The sequence below is a fragment of the Haliotis rufescens genome, unplaced genomic scaffold (assembly GCF_023055435.1).
Source record: "Haliotis rufescens isolate VD_foot unplaced genomic scaffold, xgHalRufe1.0.p SCAF_9, whole genome shotgun sequence".
In the NCBI taxonomy this organism is placed as follows: Eukaryota; Metazoa; Mollusca; class Gastropoda; order Lepetellida; family Haliotidae; genus Haliotis; species Haliotis rufescens.
This window is the reverse complement of record NW_025964383.1, coordinates 39,782,885-39,810,548: the sequence shown is the minus strand read 5'-3', so window position 1 is coordinate 39,810,548 and position 27,664 is coordinate 39,782,885. Positions and strand designations below refer to the sequence as shown.

General features: G+C 38.7%; 1 protein-coding gene across 2 annotated transcripts; it reads left to right on the top strand.

The window, feature by feature from the left end:
- Nucleotides 1–1,071: 1,071 nt before the first annotated feature.
- Nucleotides 1,072–26,730, top strand: LOC124126001 (scavenger receptor class F member 1-like). Of its 2 annotated transcripts, XM_048391007.1 has the most exons (14): nucleotides 1,072–1,216; nucleotides 10,737–10,800; nucleotides 12,801–13,091; nucleotides 13,430–13,499; nucleotides 15,240–15,265; nucleotides 17,709–17,752; nucleotides 17,947–18,000; nucleotides 18,103–18,693; nucleotides 22,512–22,611; nucleotides 22,981–23,022; nucleotides 23,381–23,397; nucleotides 24,336–24,380; nucleotides 24,551–24,589; nucleotides 25,198–26,730. In XM_048391007.1, the coding sequence occupies exons 6-14, from the start codon at nucleotides 17,749–17,751 to the stop codon at nucleotides 25,200–25,202; spliced, it is 897 nt and encodes a 298-aa protein (XP_048246964.1). In that variant the 5' UTR covers nucleotides 1,072–1,216; nucleotides 10,737–10,800; nucleotides 12,801–13,091; nucleotides 13,430–13,499; nucleotides 15,240–15,265; nucleotides 17,709–17,748; the 3' UTR covers nucleotides 25,203–26,730. The 2 variants fall into 2 exon arrangements, with proteins under 2 accessions (XP_048246964.1, XP_048246965.1); XM_048391008.1 differs by lacking the exon at nucleotides 13,430–13,499.
- Nucleotides 26,731–27,664: the final 934 nt, after the last annotated feature.

The following is a 27,664-nucleotide window of genomic DNA, read 5'->3' as shown; positions in this document are numbered from 1 at the left end:
GTTGTGGAACAACGTTTGCCATTTAAATGTTACTACATGTTTTTTTCAGTACATCAGCAAACTCTACAATAACACCTTACGATCGCGATCATAGCGCTAAGTGAGCTATGATTAATAAGAGGTCACATACAGTATCATTTGTTTACCTTTGTCGTTGTTGCCGGGTCCAGCCTCTGTTGTCATGCCATTCTCTGCAGAAAAGTTATGTATACAGTTATATTCACATCTCTCGCCACTATAATTGATCTGGCATCCATTTACACACGATCCATTGTCCTGATCGCACATACAACCAAGGCATGTTTCACACGCGTGATTACACATCTCTCCGTAAAATCCACTAATACATCCATTCAAGCAAGAGCCGTTCCTAGATTGACATTGCAGACTTTCTGACCAGGGTGTGCATTCTTCATCCAAATGAGAAGACACGCATCCTTCCATGGATGAATCTGTAGTGTTAGTCGTGGAATGTCTACAGTGTGGATTACAATGGAAGGTACATTGTGGACCATACCAACCCTTCCTGCAACCATAGATACAATCACCAGTATTTCTATGACAATGAGGTGTACAGTTGGAGGAACGTTGTGTATCAGCAGACAAACATTCCTTTGCAGAAATGGCATGGTCGGAAAGACAGTTGTCACTGCACTCATCGCCACAAAGAGGTCCATAAAATCCAGGTTTACAGCCTGCTGTACATCCATTGATATAGGGTCTTAGGCAGTTTTTGGATGATTGTTCACATGTTGGACCAACATACGGCTGTTGACACTCCTCACAAGTTCCTGTTATCCTGTTGCAGGACTTACATCTCCTGGAACAGTACTTGCAGTCAGAACCATAGTAAGAGTCATAGCAACCAGAAAAACAAAATAAGCCAATGTTGCAATACCCCTGGTTACATCCGTCCTGACACTGCGTACAGGTTCTTCTAGGAGGAATACACTGACTATTGCACTTCAATCCACGATACCCTGGTTTACACCCTTCGCTACATTTTTCAGCGCCTGTCTTTGTTTCGATCCCACATAAGTTATTTTTGCAGCCGGAACTGCACATAGTAGTGCATCTCCTGTCAAAGTACCCACCATCGCACCGGTCGAGGCAGTGTCCTGTCTTTGGATCACAGTCGGAACAGTGCTGATTGTCATTGCACGGTGCAGCTGCAACATGAAACGTTTCAAAGATTGAGACAGTGAAAATAGTGAAGGTAAAGGTAGCTTTGCACTATTCCTATATCCCTCAATAATAGGGGGGTTACATGTGCAATATAAGCATTCATCCGCAATATTTTTGTATATAACGTTTGATCATTTGGTAACTCATAGAATCACAATACAATCATAACTTTTTCTAAACGATAACCTACAATTGTCATAAAAATAGTGATTGTATTTTAGATATAAGTATACATATACGACTGTAGAGTATGTGTACAGGTCTCAAGACAGTTATTTAAGCCTAAGTCATATATGTCATAATTACAAAATACTTACCTTGCACTGAATGAAACAAAACAATTGTCCATAATAACATAAGCACTGTCATGATTACCTGCAAAGAGACATATCAAAATATGGTTACTCCTTAACTGAAATGAAAGATCTAAAGACTTCTTAAAATAACCTGCATATTTTTCTTCATCTCGTAGACCCAAAGGAAATGTTATGCATTTAAGCCTTTAAGAAATTAGAACATCGTCATTTTAAAAAAACACATAAAAAGATACTTGATAAGCTGCATTCAATAAATCTTTCCCTTTACAAGATACTTGATATAACACACAAAATTTATGTTTCGGTGGTACAGAACTTACCATCGAAGTCGTTGTAGCCCGATAAAAACTAATGAGCCCGGGGGAATGAAACGGAGCAGCTTGTATTCATTCATTTGTAAATCGTCAAATGACACCATGTCCGTCTCTTGCGGAAGTCATCGTTTATTTGTGTTGATGAGAGTTGTTGTTCAGTTTACAAGGAAACCTATTATCCCGGACTGTTATAGGAATGTGTGAAAATGGTGTGAGGTGGTTTCAGTTCACTGATCGTTTTAACTCCAACTGCATGACAAAACTGACAATGACTTACACTTCAATTCCTTGACCCTGTATTTCTAATTGTCTTTATGGTGACAACACGTTTATTAAAATATGACTTTATTATATGATCAGAAAACGCGCCTATTATAAGCAACAGATCTTAATCAAAATCAATAATTATTCATACACAATAAATTATCAAACTATAGGCAATATTTAATTTCAATGACAAAATCCTTACAGGTCAACTACATTTCGAAGATGACAATGATTATTCTGGTCTGTATGAAATAGGCTCCTTGATAATACATTTTATTGCAAAAGTTGTGTTTGTTTACTTCTGAAATTATTGCCCCCTCCCGACAATGAATAAAATGATAAACGGAAACATTTAAACAGATTTAACTGCACATGCATACACGAAGAACTAAAAAATGGTATTAAACGCCCTGATTAAATAACCAATACGAATTAATAGCTTGGTTAGTCACCATTATTTCATTTTTCTTCAATCATGGTTATATTCAATGGTGTTTAGAATATATGTACCAAACAAAAGAAGGAGAGTTTGTGGCCACTGGCACGCGGACAAACGACCCACAGAAATAAATAGTTGAAAAAAGATTTATTTCTCGGAAAATAATATATGTTTGACAGGAATTTTAAAGCCAAAAACATATACAGTTAAGATAATACACGATGCGATCCTCTGGGGTAGAACAATAGCACAAACAAATAGTCCCGTCCCCGATGACATTAAACATTGTTTATTAAAGTTGTATTGTCACGTGGGGATTCCCAGAGGGAAATGAAAGTGGTCCAAAGCAACAACAAAAACTCTGCTAATTGTTGTACGAGTTTTTGTTGTACGTATTTATTTCATATCCGAACCACATAAATATTATATCAAATTGATTTGTATGCTGATGCATAACGTAAAAACATTCGATACGAAAAATAGTTTGCAATAAATGAAGTCAAAAGACGCCAGTGAAGTATACACACGCAGAAAGAAAAGGGGCATAACTCCTCCCCTCTTAGAACTAATATACTCAACAACAAAAGTTCCTGTGACATTAGTTTATTTTTCAAACAAGTAAACTTTCAAGTGGCTTTCAGTATTGTAGTACATGTATCGAGTCAAGTCACAAAAACGCAACTACTACAGAAAAGCATGCATTCCATGCAAAAGTTGACTTGTATACAACTTGTATCCTCGGAGTGGCAGGTCACGCGTAACCAATAATCGGACCATACGAAATCGATTCCAGCCAGCAACAGTGACTGCAAGAAGCATTCCTGGCCTTCGACGAATATCTTCACAAACCGTACGTCGTCGCCTCAGATGTGCAGGGATTGTCGCCAGAAGGCCCGCCAGACGTCCTATTTTGAAAGGAAACCACCGTCAAGTAAGTCTTCAGTGGTGCAGACAGCGTCCACGCTGGACGGCCATGCAGTGGGGACAAGTTCTATTCACTAACGAGTCTCGTTTTCACCTCAGCCACAGCGATGGACGGATTCGAGTGTATCGACGTCGAGGTGAACTTTACGTCAATCATTGTGTCATGGAAGAAGATCGGTTCGTGGGCGGCAGCGTTAAGATATGGGCGTGGGATTACGGCAAGACAGAGGACCTTCACCTCAAATAAAGTACCAAATATGTATAACAAGGTTAAGGTATGACACCACTACCGGTGACCGACTTGACGAGTTCACTGACAACAGTACTCGAGTTTCTTGTGGATTTTTGTTGACAGAGTGATAGTGTATATATAAATGTGTCGCGTATGCAATCAGGAATAATTTGACAATCTGTGTACTTTTATGTTTTCAAATGCAACCAAAGTAATTAGTCAGATATGCAGATAAATACCGCCATCGTTGTGCATGACACAGAACGGACAAAATCAGTGTGATGTATTTATTTAAATTCCCTAATTCTTGCTACGATATCCTTCCCATAAACATGAATAGAATTCTCAAAATAGGAGAATATACCTCACAATGTAAAATCTGAATTTTCCTTTGTTTACATTTCAAACAAGTACAGTTTTCGGAGTGCAGTTTTCGTTTTCACACATTATTTATGCCGCTGTATCGCAGCTGAGTGTGAAATATATGTAACCGGCAAACACTATACAACATGGCGGATAATTCACTTTGGTATGCGTATTTTCCCTTGTGTATCGTTATTCAATGGGTGATCTGGGATGAGTGTGACTGGGTCGAAAAATCAGTCTAGTCACGGCCTGACACCACATCGCCCCCTCGCTTTAATTGTCCGGCTTCCGTCACCTTTCGGCTAAGTCCGGCACTCATCGTTGTCCAGTGTTTTTGCACTCCTCGTAATACCCCCATTCCACAGAGAAGTTTAGCTCATCGGTCACTCATCGGAAGCAAAGTTTTTTTACTTCCGGTAACCCACCGAAGAGTATCGTATCACACTCCGATGAATCCGATTGGTGTTTGTCGACTATCAGGTCAGTGTCCGACGTGTCGGGCGTGATCCGATGAGGCGAAATCGTCCGATGAAAGAACTAAGCTCAGAGCTTAGTTCGCCATCGGGCGCCATTTCCTGTTGCAAATCGAGTCAGTGTCCGAAGATGGTTTACATGGAAGATTTTACTGTTTTCATAATGACATTACAGAATGTAGAGAGTTTCTTCATAACATTTATTTTTTTATGATTAAAAAGTTCTTTATATTTAAACATAGTTGGGTTTTTAGCATATGAAAATGGAACACATATTTTCCGTTGGGGTCAAACAAAAATATAACGGAATTCATCACCAGTTTAAACGTTCGTTCTTTGATTTGTATTATGTCATTTGCGGTTTCGGAAATCACTTTCATATTTTAAACCTAAAAGTCCCATGGTTGTATCTTGTTTTGCAACAAAGCTTTTAGTGTTTGAATTGTCTTATTTCTGGTTTCAGAAAACACTTTCTTACTGCTGTAAGCCATAGATCTGAAAGTCCTATTGTTCCATCCCACTTTTAAAAAACACAGTTGATGGCACTATGTAACTTCATGTTTCTGAAAACACTTCCTGATTTAATTAGAAGAAACGCTATGGTAGTAGCTTAGTTCAACTTAGTGTTGAGTACTTCTGATTTTCATTTTGTCAGCTGTGGTTTCAGAAAGTAAGGGGTTGACTATATTAGAACTTCAAAGGAGAACGTATTATGGCTGTAGCTTACTTTGTAACTTAGTTATTAGTACTTCCTGTCACTCTGTCACTCTGTCTTTAACAACCAAAAAAACATACGTTTACAGTAATAGATTTTCAAAAGGATATATAAAAAAGTACCAAAGTTATTTCCCATATTATATTGATGCTTTGTCTTTGTGTTGAAAGAAGAATCAATCAAATCAGTTCGAAAACATATTTCTCTGCATCGACGGAGGGACATCTGTTAAGTCAAACAACAATCTTTGTAGCATTTTATTTGACGCTTCATTTCTGTGGCACCACCAGTCGAAATTGATTAGCATGTAATGATGGTGTCACATGCCAAATATTGAAGCTATTTGACCGAAAGCTATTGATATATATCATGTTTCATTCCGACTTTATGAATTAATGCATTCAGTTATTCAACCCAAAATGGCCCCAAAACACGAACGCACAGCTGTAACACAGCAGAGAGGTCGCGTGGTCATTGTTATATGACAGTTAATTTTATTGTTTAACAATTGTCACATTATTTCTTTTGAGATTCGGTAGACGTTCATTGCATTGTGTTTGGACAGTGATCAGTCGTCAGGGGGTTACTATATTAAGATGCTATTGTGGTGTGTAAACTTCCGGTTCGGTATACCACGGGCGAGGATAGTATGTTATAGAAACATACAGAATGTTCTATGTTGTGAGGGCACTATGTGGAACTTTCGAGTAGCTGGTTAGACTATATGAGGGGACAAGAACGTGTTTACGGATCTCTCACGCATTTTCATCACATTAAAACCAGCTTTCATGTGAGGATCTCATCCTCATCCTCCCTGATTCTATGCCTAGCCCCTCACGGAAGTTTGACCACTGTCGCCGCTGGGTGAATACATATTATTATCACTGACTTTTGCTATCACCACTGTATTTGTGTATTTGATACTGACCACTGTCATCATATTTTATAATGCCATTGGATATTGTACTACCACTCCGTTGGGTACTGTCATTGTAATTGATCTTTGGGACTCATGTATTTGAGTAGGGTATACATATCTATTTTGAGTTTGCTATTCACATAATTTCTGTTTTTGTATTGATAGGATTTCTGTTTTCGTATATTGATATAATTTCATTTTTATCTTTGGTTGCTCTGTTTATATACTTTCAAGTAGCTGCCAATCTCTCAGATATAGAGTTAGTTTTGCCTTGGCTCTTGCATCTCTTGGCTTTAGCACATCTACGACAGATAGCGGATCTAACTGCAATTCTTGTTTTAACCGAGCCCGGGCTTGGGCGTGGTCTTGACGTTCCAGTAACAAGATGGACAAACCTTGTCATAGTGCTTTTGGCGTCTGAGGCGTGAGATGGCAATTTCAACATTCCTTTTATTTGAGTATGAGTTTGGCTTTTGGTGGATCTTGGGTTTAATTTTGTATAGCCATCTGCCGATCCTACTTGCGTCCCACTGGGCTTGCCATCTTTGGGCTATGGAGGCTTTGATTTTGCTTTTTATATCTAGTTTACTAAAGGGAATAGGCTGTATCTCCGCTTTGTCTAGAGCTAGTGTGTCCCCTAGCTGTCCCCAGTGTGTCTGCTTTTTTTATTTCCATGAATGTGTATGTGAGAGCGGATCCAACACAGCTCCACCTGTTGCCCTTGGTCCTATATTTTTGTATATTCGTATAGAATATTATTGACTGTGTTTGGCCTGGAGTTTGCGTTTCTGCCGCTGATGGCTTGAAGTGCACTTAGCGAGTCTGATAGGACGACTGCCTTTGCTTCCGGTAGTTCCGGTATGAGTCTGAGTGCATGATGAATTGCTGCTAATTCAGCAGTGAACACTGACTGACCATAAGGCAGGCGAACCAAATGTGCTTGGGGTTTGCAGCTGTGGATATGCATCCCGTAACCAGCACTGTTGTTGATAGAATTCTTGGATCCATCAGTGTATATATGGGCCCAGCTGTCCCAGGTAGATTGAATTTTAGTGATAGTTAGTGATCGTAGTAGGGTTGCGTTTTCTTTTTTAGTGACTTCTAATGTTAAAGCAGCGTCAACTTTGGCAGTTTTTTTTTAATCCAGGGAGGGTGTAACCCTTTGTGGTGACTTTCTGGTTGAGTTCTCATTCTAATATCACATATGGCTTATGTGAGGGATTTTTCCGAGCTAGGGCTTCATCTCGGGTGTTTTTGTCTGCTCTCTTCTTAGTTGCAATGGGAGTTCTCCTGTTTCTACTTGTAGTGCTTCTAGTGAAGTGCATGTTGCTGCACCTGTGGCCAGCATTAGGGCTTCGTATTGTATTCTGATGCTGAGTGAAAGTCCTCACAACCATAGTATATTTTTCATCTGATAAGTGATTCGTAGAGGTCCAGCTGAGTATCCCTTGATGTGCCCCAAGATGTGCCTGAAATTGCCTGTAATACGTTCAGGTCTTTTTGGCATCTGTTTTCCACTTATTCTATATGTTTGCACCAAGTGAGGTGTTGATCAAGGATCACCCCTAAGAAATATTGCGGATTTTTCGAATTTGATTGGTTAGCCTTTTATGGAGACACGGGGTATCATAGCATCTTTCCCCCTGCGTTTGAATAGAACTCCCACAGTTTTTTTCACTTGAAAGGGTAAACCCCCATTTATTGCACCATTGATCTACTCCGTCCAGGGCTGACTGGAGTTTTTTTTCTCGGATTTGTGAAATATATCTGTACTTTACCCATATTGCTCTGTATTGGTATTGTATTGGTATTGTCTTTTTAATTGAGGTTTTTTTCCAGTCTTAGGATATGATCTAGACATGAGTGTCCCTTCCTGAAGCCGCTTTGGTCAGGTTTGATGTGGTTGCCAGTTTCAAGGTGATGCATGAGCCTTTTTGTAACCAGGGCTTCCATAGCTTTGCACATGTTTGAAGTGAGTGAGATCGGTCGATGAGAGTTCGGTAGGGCTTCGTCTTTCCCTTGCTTTAGAAATGGGACAACTGCAGCATGTTTGACCATATCGTGTTATACATACAACTCAGTGAGTAAGCTTTTGGTTTGATCAGGCAGTTTTTTCAATACTTCGTAACTGGTTGTGTCAAGACCAGTTGCTGTGCCTTTTCTATGGTGTATCGCATCATCAAACTCTATCACAGTAAATGGTATATTGTGTACTAGATGCTTGCTTTGCGGCTGTTTTGATATCTTAAGCATAAGCAATTTTTCCTGTTTGAATTCTTTGCTACATTTTTTGTTGCTGCTGACAGTTGAGAAGTGTTCAGCTAGAATGTTGGGCTTCTCTGTGGATGTATGGGCGTTGGCTAACTTGGGAATTTTTTAAAGGTTATGCTTACCCCTGTTCGCGTGTATCATGCTCCAGACTGTTTTAACATTTGTTTTATCATTGAGAGATCTGCAGATGACGCTTATTTAGAATCGTCTATGAGCTGTCTAACTTTTTTCCTCGCTGCTCGGACTTGGACGAAGGCTGATTTATCCCTTTTTTACCTATTTAGGGCTTTCTCTCTCACTCTCCTAGCTTTAACTATTTCCCTGTTCCACCATGGTACTGGAGTTTTGCCAGTTTGATGGTCTTTTTTTATTTAATTGATTTTTCAGTTGAGATTTTGGCAAACATTTCTGAGGATTTCAATGATATACATTCCTTCCTGAATTTAAGCTGGTCAACCTTTGCATAGTCCCATGTGGGATGAGGATTGGGCTGTTCCTCTAATTGTGGTGGACGACCTATGTAGGTGAGTATATGAAGGTGATCACTTCCCTAAGTGTCATGATGGACTTGCCATTCATGGTCATAAGGTGTGTAACTGCCATTGTTCAGAGTTATGAGATTGTCATCGTCGTCTTCAACCCATTTCTCTACCATTTTGCTGTATGGGCATGCATCGTTCCTGTCTTCTCATAGAAGACTGTGGGCATTTAAGTCACCAAGGATTATCCCATTTTGGCCAACTATTTGAGCTAGTCTCGTTGGCTCTTCCATGTTTGTTTCACAGGTAACCCTGTGGTATACGTTGGCTATGCACAATTCATTGCCATGTGCCAGTTTTAGGGAGATTACTTGGGTTTCAAGGTTTCCTACGTTTGATTCGATATTTTTGGAGGTACAGCTGTCGTGGACAAGGGTAAATAGTCCTCCTCCCTTGTTGCCAGCCATAAGTCTTTATTTTGTCTTTTCTATATTGGGTGTGGTAAGGTAGTATGATTTTGTCTTTTTCGCTGAGGTTAGTCTAAGAATGACATGCGGTTTTATCACCTGTTTTTTTACGAGTGCATTCAGTTCATTGCCGTGGCACTTAGGCCCATTTGAATTCCACTCTAATTAAAGCAAGATTGTTTAGATGAGTGCTTATTGACTTTTAGGACATACCCTATTTTCGAATTGTTCCTTTGTTCCTTTGTATTTCGGTATTTTGGAAGCCGGTTCGAGGATGCAGGTGGCTTTAGCTTTGGCACTCGTTTACCTGCTTGTATTTTGAGATAATTCCTTTCTTAACTTGTTCTACAAAGTAACATCTTACCCCTGAACTAAGCCACCTCAAACAAGTATGCACACAGTACAAAAACTACCCTGAGCAGCTAGTACAACCGACAATACAGAACATTACCAAGAAATCTCAGAAATCCCCCCATCAACAATTTGCATCGTCTGTGATCAGCCTCCCCTTCTTTGGAACAGTTAGCCACAAAATCCAGAGACTCTTAAAGAAACAGGCAAACATTCATGTAGTTTTCAAGAGAAGTCACACCATTCAGAACACAATTAAAGCCAAAGGAAACCACCATCCAGCCACAAACTAGAACCATCAGGAGCAGTGTACCACATTCCGTGCAATTCTGGACAGGTGTATATTGGAGAAATAACTGGACCCCTCAAAGCCCGAATTAAAGAACACCAAAGCCCAGTCTCCAAAGATGACTCTAAATCAGCTGTATCAGACCACATCCAAGCCAAAGCATCCATTGAGATAAAGTCAAAGCCCTCACCACCAACCCCAAAGGCTTCAAAATCAGAAAGCCATAAACATCAAAAGACTCCAACCACCAATCAACCAGGCCAAGGCTATTGCATACCCCTGGTGTACCATCAACGCCTCAAAGATCCCAATCAGTCAAAATCCTTTTGTTTAGATTACTGGCTTCACTCTTTTGTTAATATTACTGACTTCGCCGATCAATATGTTCACTTCCCTTTTTGTGTACATAATAGGCTTCTCTACACTTCTCCTTGTGTACCTTTAACATTAGAATATCCCCCTTGAGAGAAGACAATGGACCAGAGGAGACAATCCATCTGCTATGTGAGTGAGTGAGTGGGTATGGTTTTACGCCGCTTTTCGCAATATTCCAGCAATATCACGGCGGTGGACACCAGAAATGGGCCTCACATCCATCTGCTATGTAACTATAGAAACAGTATGGTGATATTTTAGACTGTGGAATATATCCAGATGAGCTACAATGCCTTGTCACTATTTTTGCAGGATTCAAGTCCTCATTGACTTATTCTTATTTTGTTTTACAGACACAATGCGGAATGGGCTTTACCATCCACCAGGTCATTTTTCTACTGGTCTGTGAACTACACAGTGAGTATTTCTATGCATGACATAAACAGTTTTTCCTTTCGTATAATGTAACGGAGGATACTTTTGAGCTGAGAAATGGCCATACCTATAATTAATGGGGAAAACATTTTTGTATAACATTGCGACAATGAAACAATGCGACATTTTGACCAATTATCTCTTTCTCGCCTTTTACCATTTACTATATTTCAAAAAATATCTTTTTAATTTCCATGGTAACAATTTGGACATAAACGATGGCAGGGTTGGTTTCCAGGCCATAACTTGAAAACCGTTCAGCATATTTCAACGAAACTTGGCCTATGAATGGCTCATCAGCTTAACAGGTGTCCTCTGCTGTTTTAAAATATTTCAATTTAAAATTGTATTTTGTTACGTTTCCATCGAAACAATTTGGACTAAGTCTTAAACATCTATAGGCTTCGTTTCCTGGCCATAACTCTCAAACTAATGAATATCTTTGCATAAAACAATTCATGTGCAATGACCACTGCTGAACTATTGCCATTTCATATTTTTCAATTCTTAATTTCTTTAATGTCTTGTGTTTCCATGGAAGCAATTTGGACTTAACCTCAAATAAGCAGCGTTTGTTTCCCGCAAAGCTTCTACAGTTAATGAATATTCCTGCGTGAGATCATTATCTTTCCAGCTTGTAATTTATGAGTATGCATTTACCTTTAGCTGAATTGGCTCATTTGGCTATTTTAAAATATTTTGACTTCCCACGTTTCCATATCAACAGCACTGTTCGCACTGAGTCTCCAATAATGGTAGCTGCATTAATCAGAATCCGGACTAGTATTTTTGGCCATTTTAGCTTTTCGGATTTACAAACACATTTATTGTCACAAAAGTAAGGATGAGGGGTCAGCTTTGGCCCAGTCGTGTTAACGGCGCAATGTGCCGGCAGTTGTTGCGTCCCCTTTGAAACCTGAGATGGTGGGTTCGAATCCCCAGTTCGCCCGGATTTTGTTTCTCGGTTTTTCAGCACCACTGCTTGCACGTTATGTCTGATATTTGAAACACATGTCTGCAAAATGCGAAATACAATTATAATTGTAATTTTAAAACTTTCGTCATAGTCAAGGTATTCGTTCCCTTGAATGATATTAAGTAGAAAGGGTGCCCAGTCGTCTCGGGCAATAGAGTGTGCAAAGTTCCCACGTCCCAAAATACCTATGATTGTGGGATCAAACCCCGGAATGGCCCTGATTATGTTTCTAGGTTTGTCAGCACCAAACGCGCTCGTGAGCCTGAGCAAAGTGGTAACCGTCTTGACTGCCTTGAAATGCGTTGAGCGATCGACATTTAACTAAACTCACTCACTCAGTCAAATCGATTATATCCTTTTTGATAAAGACGTGTAGGTAAAATACGATACGAATATTTTGTTTATACATGATGCATCAACCTTTAGATATTCGGTGTGACGATCACAGGTTTCTTGAACGCATAGGGGACGCATAATCCCAGGTTTGCCCTGATTTTATTTCTCAGTTTTGTTCAGCAAAGTACTCATGCGTTGTTACATTATCACCCTTTGTTAAATACCAAAAATATTCAAATCTCAACAATGCGACAGAATTATTGTCGCGTTGTCATGTTTTGTGTAATTTTGTCACCTGCTTGACAACGCAACAATATCCCATCCAGGACTCCATTCATATAAATGACCTATGAAGAAACAATAGTATCCTCTTCCAATGTGGCTCTGTCAGTACTCTGGGATTCAACACAGGCAACGCCAGAGAATAATCAGTCTCGATTATCTGCCCAAACAGATTCTATAGGGCGTAAAGTCAACAAAATAGTGATGAAAATAATATGCATGGATCACTGAAAATCAGTGGTTAAAACAGGTGTATGCATGTTTCACACCTCATTTGACTTATCAAATCGTACATACACATGCATGTACACAAAAGACTATTTTCATTATGGCATCTACTCGTTTGCCAACTCACATACTGTTAACCCTGAATACCAATCATTTTCAGCAATAGACGGGCAATCGAGTGTCTGTCCTCCATCTGTACCTGAAGAGTATTGTGACAGCAACTGTCCTCCACACTGTGCCCTTCTTGAGGATAAGCACTCATTCTGTGACAAAAAAACAAGAGAGTGTTTGGTTGGGTGTAAACCTGGCTGGTACGGTTCAAGTTGTCAGCATTCCTGTAGCAAGAACTGCTTCGCCAGAACATGTAACCAACATAATGGGTATTGCACATTCACCTGTCCAGCCCACTACAACGGAGATTTTTGTGAAGAACACATAATCAAGGCTACAGGTATTAACTTGAAATATATATTGCAAACCATACTTTTCAAATTGATCTTACAGTACTTGGCGACCGATGATTTGATATTTGGGCGTTTTTATTTATACTTTTTCCCCAAAATTACTCGGACAAATTGTTCGCTGGACATGCTTGATGTTTGAAAATATGAGTTGTTCTAAAAACATAAATCCAAGCTACAAATTTGTATTTGGTATAGAAGAGCTATTCTGATTACAAACTTCAACTGCAAACCTCACATATACATCATATTGTACTGTATATTTCACGCTGGTAAAGAAAAGGGTGACATCACGTGTTGCTTCAACATGTATATTACTTTGTTTCAGAGTCAACAAAAACTTATTTACTTCTACTTCTCGGATATCCGGTCCTCATATTTCCAACCGTCGTTTTCATGTACGTTATCTTACACTAGTAATTGTAAACATTTCTTTTAGCTATAACTTTCTTGAAATAGCTACCGGATTAGAATTGATACAGCTGGCATATTGCTGTGTGCGGCATTAAACAAGAAACATACAAACAAACAAAATGAGGTAGGCATGCATTAGTGGTGAAGCGCTCTGGCTGCCGTGGTGGCCGTGTATGAAGGTGTTCATAGTGTGTGCTGAATTAGATGGTTTTTCACCGGCAAACAGTCCTGCATGGATCTCAGTTTGTGGTATTGTATGTATTTACATATATCATTGAATATACCTACCTACCAGATACTATGCAAAAGGCCGATGCGCGAAGATTTCGTTCAGACATGCCAGCCCAAAACGAAATAACTGCCTGTATAGTAACGACCAATATTACTGATATAACGTGTATAAATGAGAGGCATATCCCCATATTTCAGTCAGTTCCATAATATAAACTCAGAAATGATTAATGTTTTCAGTGCTAGGATACACTTAGGTGCCATGGCATGCTGCCCGTTATGTTCCATCGTAGCTACTCACAGTAAAATAATTGAATACTCTCCGACATAATACTTACAGGTCTGGCAGTCACAACCACCAATCTAAGATCTATATAACATCATATGCACAGTTTCTTTTGGGGCCTAGTATAATGTCATACAGCTGAGATATTGCTAACTGCAGTGAAAAGCTACAATATCATCATATTTAATGTGATACATCCTCAATCAAAATTACAATTAACCGGATATTAAGTGACAAATGTCCTGTGGATCAAGGAAAGAAGGTTTTCCTAACGTTTGTCGTGTGAACTTGAACTTGGTCATTGTGTGAGACTTAAAACATTCAAGCATATCCTTAGAGTATTTTGAGGATCCATATGGCTTCTGATAGATTCAAGAGAACAGACAGCGTGATGATCCATTGCTGATATGATGTCATTATGGACCCATATAAGTGCTCTTTCTGTGCTTTTGATTTGTACACAGACTGATATATAGCGAATAGACAGTTCTCGTGGAGATGGTCAAACCGTCTCTTGGCAACCATCCTTTTTAGACATTTGGAGAAAAAGGACAGGATGGAGGGGGCCCTCGAGTTATTGCGGTCATCAAACCTTGGTTTCTTCAACAGTGGAGGCCCGCTTGAAAACGCTTGATACTCGACCGGAAACAACTGATGTGTTGGTATTGTATCCAGTGAAGAAGATTTGGTCTGTGTTGAAAGGATCAAATGCTTAGCCACTAAGGGATGGTTTCAAGTTCATTACGAATTGTTTCGATTTTAGTATGAAACAAATCAGCGAATCGATAAGCTATTTGAGCTGGATTGTTGTGCGCTGGACAATTATACTTTGTTTATGGTGTATATTACATGAATGGATCACCTAAAATCATGACACGACTGACGGTCTTCACACGAGTGGCGTATTAATTACAATGCATGTGACCTCGTCTCTAACAACTAACACTTCACAGAAGGACAAGGTTGAATTATCATTTGTAATTTACTTCTGTACAAGTTTATTATTTTATAGCATCCATGTATGATACCACTGTGGCAGTGAAATATAATGTCAACTAATTGTCGTTCAAGACCGGAATGTGTTTAAACTTTATCAAACACAAACACATCCGACGTTTTTAAAAGTTTTTGATTTGCATAGTTTGAAATAATAGAACTCAATACCTGCTAGCTTGTTTCTTACACCTCGTCCTTGTATACATTTCAGGGTGCTTTATTGTCGACAAAGGAGCGGTGAGTGTAAACCACATCATATGCGTTTATTATAAGTGGCAATGTATCTCTATATATACTTTAAAAAAAAGTATTACAAAGGTTGTTTCCGTATAAAGACCTTTTTTTTAAATTCATTTAGCCAGGACTTTTTTTAAAGAAAACGAAAAGTTTATCATCTTATCTCGTATCATCGTATAGAAATGAATATATGAGCAAAACAATTTCACTTCATATAATTACATGTTTTGCTAGTTAATAAGGGTTTTCAAATTTGCATAAACAGACCGCTCTACTTGCAAACAAAAGTTAATACCATATGTAAGTGAGCCGGGAAGCTTCGTAACTCCTGACAAATTGGCTTGCAATCAAATTTCAGTGGTGAGGCTCGGAAACTTGCTCATATATGTGCAAAATATCAATCAATGGTTGCCTAGTAACGACATGATTACTTACAGGTCTTGTTCATATAACATCGATAGGGATGGCTGCGGTTTTAAGCAAAAAAAACCACACAAATAATACTGGCCGATCTGAGTCGTTACTATTTGAAACTGTTTACAAATTGATTTACTTCAAATTAATATTTGTTAAATTTATCAACCCTTCAGTGTGTTGCAGAAATGTCAGTGATCTCCTTCATGTTGACTGATATATAGAACTGTTTAAAAGCAGGCATTTCATGTTCTATTTGGTTATCATGAGTTAATATTATGCCGAAATTTATTCTGGTATTCTTTTGAGGTTACTCTCTTGGAAAAGTTATAGTGAGTGAGTATGGTTTTACGCCGCTTTTAGCAATATTCCAGCAATATCACGGCGGGGGACACCAGAAATGGGCTTCACACATTGTACCCATGTCGGGAATCGAACCGGGGTCTTCGGCGTGACGAGCGAACGCTTTAACCACCAGGCTACCCGACCGCCCCCTGGAAAAGTTATAAATAAGTACAAGATTCCGTATATGTGATTTCAATCATACGGTCTACCTTTAGGTAAGTATAATGCTTGACTCAGTGGTGGGTAAGGGAAAGCAAGTGGCATTACCATACGCGGATATGTATGTATGTGTGTGTGCGCGCGTGTGCGTGCGTCATGCGTATGCATGTATGTAATAATATTACATGTACATTACAAGAACGGAATCTTGTAGAAGTGTGTCAAATTTATGGAAATAAGAAAGTTTATATAAACACTACTGTAAAGATATAAATATTATGACTTCATGCCGATGTGAAGCGACGACGAGTTTAATCAACAAGGCTACACAGTTCCCAAAAAACAGCATGAAAATTACTGTCAAGTGTGTAACGGCTGTGCTAAAATTTGGTTGATGTGAATGTGTTTGGGGATTACCTGTTTAGCTACGTCACTACACTGTAACGCTATAAGCTCATTATATGTTAAGGTGAGGTGAAATGGGGTTTATTTATTGCACTTATATAGCGACGTACATGCACGTGTGTGTGTGTGTGTGTGTGTGTGTGTGTGTGTGTGTGTGTGTGTGTGTGTGGTGTGTGTGTGTGTGTGTGTGTGTGTGTGTGTGTGTGTGTGTGTGTGTGTGTGGCTGCTTGTACTAGTCCGGACTAATGCCGATTTAAAGTCCTAGCACGCTGAGATACTATGCCGCTGTTTAACATGAATACCCCACTCAGACACAGTATACTGCCTCCGAGCCGACCACTCCTTGATTTAGCCCCTTTAATGCCAGATACCAGACAGGGTAATAACAAGTACCTTTTAACGTTTTTGTATGACGCGGCCGGGAATCGAACCCCGAACGCTCTACCACTAGACCACGGAGGCGGTCCATTACATGTTAATGATATCAGCGATGAACATGGCTGTGGGCTAAAATTGAGATTAAGAAATACATCGACATTTGGAAATTGTTATGTTTTCAGGAGTACTAGAGTGCTGAATTTCAACTAACAAATCTCGTTGACTTATACTAAAGCATATGCCAACCCTTATGACTTCATACTACAATATGTACTTTTGCGAATGATTCTGTTCTTGATGTCATTTTAATATTTCCGAAACCGCAGTATATCAAGCATGACATCTCTATTGTAAACTTTAACATATATTAAGGGAAACGAGGTTATAACGAGGTTTAAGCACCCAGGTCTGTTCCAAGTGTCGGTATCACATGTTGTAGCAAGTCTAATTACAGGGCAGTCATAATGCCCGTTTTACTGTACTAATATAAGTTCCCGTTTTCCTCAGGTATATCATGTGAGGCATACATAACGAATCGGTCTTTAGTGTGTACCTCCATAGTATTTGATCCATTCAGGTGTAAGAACTTACATCTGAAAGCCAGTGACAACATAGCAATTGGTTTGCATGTATTTGTTCTTCTTTAAACAATATCATAATCTCACATATGGTTTTGTAATCGTCCAGTTAGTTATAATATCAAAATGTTACAACTAACTATAAACTGATTTGTGATTAACAGAACTATTGCGTTTGAAACGACGGAGACGCCAAATACACTGATGGGTTTGTATGGCTTTTTTTTTCAAAATATACGTGGAGTAAAAGTGACAGCAAAACAAATAAAAATGGTTCTTTCTACTTCTGTGAGATTAGGGAAATTATATACCAAACGAGTAAAAGCAATGATCACATCGTAAACTTCCATTGAGTAAACCATGCTTACATTACCGTGTCGTGACATATAAGATCATTTGTAGGTGGGACAGAGAAGTCACAGAAGAAAAGTGAATACCTTTTCAGTCTTCTTTTGGGTAAGCAAATTTCTCAATGTGCTAGTCCACTATCCGCTTAGATAAAGGATAACGCATTCATTATCATGTCATTACATGAGTGATTCACATTTCATATTTCAGTCATCATCACTCCACTATTTGCCAATGAATGTCCACAATGTCTACACAACGACTGTGACAGCACTGGACTATGTATTAAAGGATGTAAAACGGGATTTGCAGATAAGTATTGTCAGTATGTTTGCCCGGAAACATGTCAACAGTCCAGATGTGAAGTGGGTGCTACGGGTGCGGTCGTGTGTAGTTTAGGTTGCATAGATGGATACCACGGTCCATGGTGTAACATCCCCTGTGCAGATGGGTATAAACATTGCTCTCTAAGTCAAAGTAACGGTTCAAGTGAATGCAAGACTAATCGGTATGGGAATCACTGCCAGCATTCGTGTGAAGATACATGTAGGGGGTTTGCTTGTGATGACCAAGGGTTGTGCTTGTCGACTTGTACTGGCGGCAGATTTGGAGCAAACTGCAGCCTAACTTGCAGAGAACATCAACAGTCATGCCAACAGAACAGCGGACACTGTGTGGCATGTAACTATGGATACTACGGTGATGTCTGTGAGAAGGCATGTCCCAGTTGTTTACCTGTCTGGGAAGACAAGGTTCAGAGATGCAAACCCGGATGCACCATATGCACCGAGGAAGATAAAGGTAATGTAATTGTGCACTGAATATCACACATAATTGTTTTAGTGGAATGAGGGTTAATAATGCAGTATAGTTTGAACACTTGTCATTTGAAATAATCAAAATAGCTATTTACGTCAAGGTTGACAGTTCACAGAGAAGCACTCATTTGTGTGTTGTAGGCAGCGTCAGTTTAAGCCATCAGTTAACATGTTAATCAAACGTGAAAGCCATAACCATTTTCAGTTTCAGCCTATCAGTGTTTCAATCTGACAAATGTAACAAACACTTTTCCATAATGATAAGAACTCCAAACAGAGTCCATTGGGCGATTCCGATCATATCATAAGCATGGGTTTATGAATCACTATCGCTTAGTGATTATACTAGGTATTGGCAAAAAGGTGGGCGTATCCTTCCCCATCGTTGCCAAGTGTTACAAACACGTGCAAATGCAATTCAAATGTTGACCTGAAACAATGTCGGCATACATGGACATGGTACAAGTCAAATAGGTAATAACATTGTACATCATTTTTGTCACTGAAGCGTAAAATTTGGAAATGTCCTTCATGTGTCTACCATACAACATTTTGATAGCTTTATTATGGCATTGAATGCTGTGGTCCTGATCAAACAACTTTTAGCAAAAGCCGCATGATGTTCTTTGAAGTTTTCGTGGAAAGGGCATGCTCGATTGTACTTCAAAAAGAAATGTAGACATCCAAGGCAGGAGCTGCTGGAGTAGTGCCTGCTTGACAGTAGACTATTGTAAAGTTAAAGTCCCTCATTTAACTTATAGTTTATTGCACATAGCTTCGTTTCAATGGAGATTCTTATCCCGTTATCCGGCTAGAGTGACCACTACCAAGTGAAGAGAGGTATGTATATATGCATGATATGTTGTGATAAGAACAGATTAACAACAGGTAATAGATAACAAGCAGCATACATTTATCTCTCTCCACTAAGTTGTCGTCACTCTATCTATATAACGGTGTAAAAATCTACATTGATACGTCGCGATATGCAAGATGTTATCAATAAAGTCGTTCGTTTTCTTATTTAAACACCACCAAAATGTGAGTACCCCATACAGTATTGTGGGTATTTTATTGTCACGTTCAATCTGTATGCACAGATATGAAACTGGTCTCTTTTATCTCAACCTCAGTTTGATAAACCAGTGGAAAGGAACCGGCAATCTGAAATACCTGAAGCTTAGTTTTGTTTTGACTTGGGTAATTTTGACTCGCATGCCTAAGCAATCAGATCAGCATGGAGGGGATAACATTTACTATCCATGGGGATGCCTTCTTCTTGCCTAAATCCTTTATTCACAAATTTCACATGGATGTTATATATGAGGAAGGCCAAAATTTCGTATACTGTTTTCTCAGAAGACATTTGCTTTCACCTGTAATATTGTCCGGAATCTTTGAAGGCACTGGTATAACTATACTCAGTAACAAAAATTCCTGTGACACCCCTTTCCAAAAGGTTGCATACAAGAAACACCTTTCTGGTGTTCACGTCGGATACATAAATATGAAAACATGTAGCACAAAAGCAACCTCAGCAGAAAAACATGATCTGATTACAAAAAGTGTCTTTCAAGCAGCAATCACGCAACTGATTATGTAAACCGGGATATTAAAGCCTGCGTGTTGTGGAGATTCGGTATGCGTTGTTTCTGCTTGCCTTGACAACTGCAACACGGGAAAACATCAAATTTCAATTATTATTTGAAGTTTGGAGATGCAACGCCCATCTGAAAATGACCGCTTGAGAGCAATTGGTATGCTCCAGTCAAGAACGTCGCAGCGTGAAGTTGCTAGGCGGTTGAACGTGCACAGAAACACCATTTTAACGTTATAGCAGCTGTGGCAGCAAACATACACTATCAGAGACCGATCAAGGAGCGGCAAGCCACCCGTTACGAGCGTCCGTCAAGATCGTTGGATTCGAACCACCCATCTGCGAAATCGGTTCCAGCCTGCAACATCACTGCGAGAATCATCCCTGGCCTTTGTCGAATATCGGCACAGACTGTACGTCACCGTCTTAGACGTTACTGGATTGTTGCGAAGAGACCAAACAAACGCCCAATTCTGACCAACAATCACAGCCGATTGTGTCTGCAGTGGTGTAGACAGCGAGTGCGTTGGACGGCAATTCAGTTGAGACAGTTTCTGTGCACCGACAAGTCTCGTTTTCACATCTCCCATGGCGATGGCCGAATTCAAGTACACCGACATCGCGGTGAACGTTACGCTCAAAGCTGTATTGTGAAGGAAGACCGTTACGGAGGATCATTGTAATGGTGTGGGGAGGAATCACCGAGAGACAGAACTCGTTAGCAAGTGATCCATGGCAAATTAAACGGGCAGCGTTACTGTGACGAGTTCATCCAGCCTTTTATTGTGCCGTTTTTTATTCAACATGGCCCTGGCATGATTTTTCAACATGACAACTCCCAACCCCATATAGCCCGGATTGTTCAACAAGCACTTGGACAGAACGACGTGAATGTGATCCCATGGCCTGCTCCCTCTCCGGATCTTTCTCCTATTGAACACATATGGAATGAAATGAACCGCCGTCTCCGACCTTAACCACGTACTCCGACTACAGTACAGGAACTGAGAGACAGGCTTGTGGAGATATGGGATGCCATCCCACAATACTGTGTCAGACGTATGATTCGTTCAGAGCGATGGAGATGCGAAGCGGGAGGGGAACACACATGCTACTGACGTATGGATTGACAATTCTGTTCTTGCATCTTTCTCTTGTCATAACGTCATTTCTGTACTGGACATGCGTCATTAAATCTGTAAACTTGTTTACTGGTCAATTGTTTGAATATATGAATTCTTCCAGATGTGTGCATCTACTTTGATCAGGTTCTTATTTATATCGTGTCACAGGAACTTTTGTTGCTGAGTATATATCCATGGTGACTGCCTTTTGTGACAAATGTCTGTACTTAATAATCATAAATAAAAGCGACAAAACCCTTTCCATAATCATAAGAAATCCCTGCCACCAGCAGAGTCGATTGTACGATTCCGACCAGTTCATGAGCAAGTTTATGAATCACGTGTCAATAGAGCATACTTGACTTATCTAAACATTTTATGTATTACTTTAATTACAACGAGCTAAGGTTACAATATGGTGATAGGTGTGATGTGACACACTGACACGGAATACTTGTTAATAAAAGCTACACAACCGTTTCCATATTTATAAATAAAATCCGTACGATTCCGTCTATACTATGAGCATGTGTTTATGAATCACTGTCAAATAGTGATGATACCAGGTGTTCGCGTATCCTGCCCCATTGGTGGCACGCGTCACAAACATGCAAAGGCAAGTCAATTGTTTACCTGCAAAAGACACGGGGGAAATGGTACAAGTCAGAATAGGGATTTGCATCGGACATAATTTTTATCACTGATGCGTTAAATTTGTTGTGTGGGAAAGTGGTGTACAGATTTGAAAAATCAAAGGTTTGATATAATTTAACTTTGCAAACACCCTTTCTCTGAATATGAAGGGAGTTCTTCCTTCATTGTATTGATTTGGGGATACTTGCTGGACCAAGCAATAGATCTCATCGTGCGGATCTGAAGGAGCTTTGGATTCCAGTACAAAAGAGGTATGTACATGTCTTCAGGTTTTAGAGTCAGGCCAATGATAGTACTGATGTGTGGTTTGGGTTGATTTCTTCCTCGGTTAACCAATACCAAATTACTTATCACCTTCCCAATGACTACCAAAGAATTACCTGTATATTTGGCCATGTTGTACTATTGACTGTGTTCACATTCCAGAAAACACAGGCACACCTACATTTTATTGGGAACAAGAGGCGCGGGTAGTCACCACCGTTTCGCTAGCCATCTCTGCTGTCTCGTTAATTCAGCTGTCTATGTGAGTTTTATTTTACCTGAATTCACCACTGCAGTCCATTCCCATACAAAAATATATCAGTAAATATTAAAATTAGTTTTTAATGTTCAGAAGTATATCCCATTACATATATAAATGTCCTCTGTCTCTTCTAGCTTTCTTCTTTTGCCAGTTAACTTTTGACAATTTGTGTCATGTTGAAGATGGATGAAGTTACATATTTATATAAGCAAAAAATATAAAGTTTTAGAATGAACAACAACATACCAATTAATGGAACATTGTAGTATTGTGTGCAAACAAAAACTTGGTGTATCATTAAAAATAGTCATGAAAGAAATGTTTGTTCTATACTTGTAATGTGACTGTTCCGTCTATTCTTTCCTCCAGAATATGTGTATACCTATTAAGACGAAACTGTGGAACAACCAGGTAAGGGTAAATGTACCTTTCCTATGAAATATTTGAGTGCTGACGGGGCGCGTCGCATTAAGTAGTAGTAGTAGTAGTAACAGTAGTAGTAGTAGTAGTAGTAAGAGTAGTAAGAGTAGTAGTAGTGGTGTTGGTAGTGGTAGCGGTGGTGGTGGTGTTTTAAAGGTTTTTTTCACCAAATTGCCATGATTTGTAAGTAGTCCTACATGCTCTGGTAATTTATTGTTTTCCTACATGTTGTTTGTATGCATTCTTTAAAATGCCTGGGGTCACGTATTGTATGGATTAGTGTGCAAACTGTTTTATTGATAAAACGGTCGTATTTTGAATATAACCCATATTCCTTAATCATTTACAGCAGGAGTGACGAATATAGTAAGTATAAAGTCATAAAAATTCATTACTTCGACTAAATCATTCACATGAAATACTATTAGATCATCATGAAATAAGAACACTTTTCAGTCAAATATTTGGATATAGCAGACATGTCTGGAACACACTGCCTCTTGTTATTGTAGAGAGATAGACAATTATATATTGTTTTGGATATTGTGGGTGTGTTTTGTTTAGGTTCGATGCGAGGCATGTTTATTGATATTGCAGATTCAAATATTACACGTTATTTGATGTCATGTCATGAAACAATTTATGATGACAAATGATTCGATGACAAGCGAAACGCCTTGTTAGGAATATGTTGCGGGAAGTGAATGGGCTTCAAATTCCACTTAAACATGTTTTGGGCACATATAAGAGTTTGACACGCTCATTTGTTATGCATGTGTCAGTGGATGTGTTGCTTTCTCACGACATATAACTATAACTATTCATCCAAAATAGTATACGCAGCCTTTTCTACTTCTGTACAATATTCCTCCATCACACATTATGGCAGCGTTAAGGGTCGGAGTTGCATTTTTTCGCACGAGCCGAATCAATGATAATTTGTATTATTCAACCCTTTTACGGTGACACAATAACGAGAACAGTGGTGAAATTGACCATTGGTGATGACTACCTCCTTGTACAAAAGTAATTCCATCTTTGTTCATGAATTTAGTAAATAAAATGTATAATCAGTCATTAATAACTCTCTAAAATAAAGACAATTCAGACCCTGTTTCCTTCAAATATGTTATGTTTCTAGATGGCTTCATTTGAGTGCATGTTATGGCCTACAGTGCATCTTTTTATTGTTTTAGTTGATACATTAAATACGTCATTGAAAATGTCTTATAAGTAGTCCGTAATAATAGTTTTCTAAAAAGGACTATTTGATATGTTTAGATCATACGATATTTGTATTTCAGAAAACACAGATATAAGATACCGTCATTGGGAGTCTAAAAGTGAAGGTAAACACATTTGGATGATTTCTCTTACTTATCTACTGATTTGGGTATTACTTCATACTCAAACTTGAGACAATTGCAGTTATCAGTCAGTTCCCGGTGATGACTGCTCTATTAAATATTTAACTATTCCTCAGTTATTTTAAGCGTGCTCGTGAATATTGTATTTTCAGATACTCCTGGTGAAAATGAGTCGATGCTCAACCAAATAGGTAATGAAGTTTAATTAAGATATCAATTCCTTTTGGGTAGTCATACTCGTAGCTTGTAACATATAAAATGTGCTCTAAGAATTGTTGCAATCCTTTTTCAAAAAGTTAGTATATGTGTATAAATATATGTATGAGGTTTTTTGGGAGTATTAACAAATGAAAACGACTAAACACACTCTGTCAAATGCGAGACTTCACACTGTCTGACTGTTTGATATGAGGACACAAATATGTGAGAGTTAAGATTGATATTTATATGGCTGTTAAGGTTATGCATAAAAACATCAACGGGATACGATGTCCGGAATGTGTAAAGCGATCCTGAAATCTATTACGAAAAAAGATAGCTTGAAAGTTTAACCGATTAATAAGCTGAAAGTATGTGGCTAGCTTCTCGTCTTATATTGACACAGTTTTGCGAGTTTTTGCCCGAAACACAAAACATGCCAAAATATAGGTCATAGGTTGTTGAGGCCATTGTTCAATCTACTCCATCTGTGTGTGTTTTTGTGATAACCCCTTAACGAAATAATCAATAAACTATGCTAATTTACTTCCATGCCAAACTTATCACAGAATTATGTTAATATTTTGAACTTCCTTTGCAGATTAACAACACGAAACAGCTACCACCATAATGGAAACCGACTCATAATGGAAACCGTTATCTACTCCTCTTGAAAAATGTTTCAAGGTTTCTTGAAGTTCTTGAGTTATCCTATGTTCATTGCCATTCAGCTTGTTTTGTTTTCATCACATGGTTTTATTTGTGTTTTCTGAGTTCATAATTTAATTTTATTCATTAATTGTATACTATTGTTTTAAAATGTTGTATTAATCATTGGGAAGTTCTGATTTTGACAATCGTCAATTCTGTTGGAATGTTGGGATGTACGTGTTTATCATTCTCTGCGGAAACTGTGATTTTTTCGTTGACAGAAATATAATATTAACCTATGCAAAACTTCAGTGGTTATTGGTGAAATCTCCATATTGAACTGGAAAATGTATTGTTAAAATTTTAAATAACAGGTATTCCATGTGTAATATAGTTTTGTATAATGCTTGCTATGCTTGTCAGACTTTTAATATTATGGCAATTAAATAAAAACAACATAATTATAAACTAAATCTCTAAAATTGTTTACTGCTGTTTGTTGTAATTGCTAATTGGTTACTCCTGCTCTATATTGAAAATATTAAAATGCACTTCTTTAATTCACTACTTAAACATATGTTGCCTTACTATTTTATGTAAACGGGCGATAAATGTAAGAAATCACAACATAAATATAGTATGCGCCTGTGTTCATTATCTCAAAACACACAATTCAACGACGTTTGATCCAAAACTTGAGAAATACCACAATTCTACAGACGTTCGCAATGTAAGAATTGTAGAAAAGTGACGTCACATTTTAACAAAAGTATCCTATGGCGTCACAGGTTCAGACGGTCGGTCAGAGGTTTTGGATCCACTTATGTATTTAAAATAATGACCCTCCCCTAATGCTGGTCATATTTTTGGATGAACCTCACCATGCCCTTGAACATTTTGTTCACTATCCTACCTTTATGTGTGTATTATTTTTTGTTTTAACCCTCTCTTAGAGGGTCATATTACTTTTAACCAAACTTAGAACAGAACTGTATAATTGTATTTAATTTTGCTCTGTTTAACCAGATTGAGTTTTGTGGCTCTCTAGCTTGTTTTGTTTTCCCGCAGTTGATTATTCGTTTATTGGTAGTAAGTTATCTTATTGATCAAAGGGCTTTATTTATCACTCATATCCTAGTGAAATTTGGTTCATAGTTTTATGCTGACCTTAATAAATAAATTTGAATGGACTGGAAAATAAACTGCCGTGCAACATGGAACAAACAAGAGATGGTTATTTGTTTAACAGGGGTATTATAGTTGTGTTTTGGACTTTAAGTTGGCAGTGTTTTGGCGACTGTTTTCGGCCAAGTAAAGTTTGATAACGTTAGTCATCTTAGGGCCAAATCCAATTTTCAAGTGTATGCTTTCTTTTGCCCGCCAGTTTAAAATATATTTATGTGGGGTAGTTGGGGTTCGAAGCCTTGTTCCAATATTTGTTGTTGTTCGCTTATCTATATGAATAAAGAGATCTGGTAGCTCATCTTTTGTGTGTTTTTGGTTTATCGGTAACCACACAACTTGGGCAGAAGGAATCATAAAATGTTCCTCTGTTGGTGATTTCATTTGGCTGAGGGAAAGCGTCCACTTCAGCACTGCTGCCTGCCGCCCACTCCGTGTGAATGATGAACAAAACAAATCCACTACACCTCTGCACCTACGAGGAGCGTTCAATACGTTTTGCAACTTCAATATAAGACCAAGTCGCAGAATATCTTTTGCACTTTTATTTTTTAATATAATCTCCATTCACCTCAATAGACTTATTCTATTTGTCCTTCAAGCTTTTACAGAAATCCGCAGATTGGCCCTCTAACCACGCCTCTGTGGCAGCCTTTATGTCCTCGTCATCCTGGAAGGGTCTTCCGCGTAGGGCAGATTTCATTTGCCGGAACAGGAAATAGTCACAGGGGGCTGTAGGTGGGTGATTTAACTGTTAGAATCCACATTCACATATGGCATCCTGTGCAGTTCTCGACTTGTGAACCGGAGCATGTAAGGAACTTGATTACAGCGTGTTGTTCGTGTTTGAGGGAATCCATGATTGTGACCACCCTTAGGTGAATGAAGCCATCCCATCTAACTTATTGTTGTGTCTGGAACTTGTTATGACACGTGTCAACCTGATCATATGACTAGTGTCACACCTGCAACAAGTTGACATTGTTTGTGTAAACACAAATGTCCAAGTTGCAAAACTTATTGAACGCCCCTCGTAACTTGTCGTAGTCTCAATCGCATTAAAATCATAGCGTCGCTTACCAGATCATGAAAGTGACACACAGAATGTGTTTTCTAATCATGCAATCTCGAAATATTTAACAGAGGGTATTCCGAACGACAGGTATGGGTTTTATGATTATATCCATACAATCTAGGCCATATGTAAGAAATTCTAGAATGACCTTTTTATGAGT

What these genes read in the sequence shown, in the direction of transcription:
- LOC124126001 (XM_048391008.1), top strand. An exon ending in TCGTTAATTCAGCTGTCTAT is followed by an intron (nt 22,612 to 22,980) that starts GTGAGTTTTATT and finishes TCTTTCCTCCAG; the next exon opens with AATATGTGTATACCTATTAA. An exon ending in TTGGGAGTCTAAAAGTGAAG is followed by an intron (nt 24,381 to 24,550) that starts GTAAACACATTT and finishes TTGTATTTTCAG; the next exon opens with ATACTCCTGGTGAAAATGAG.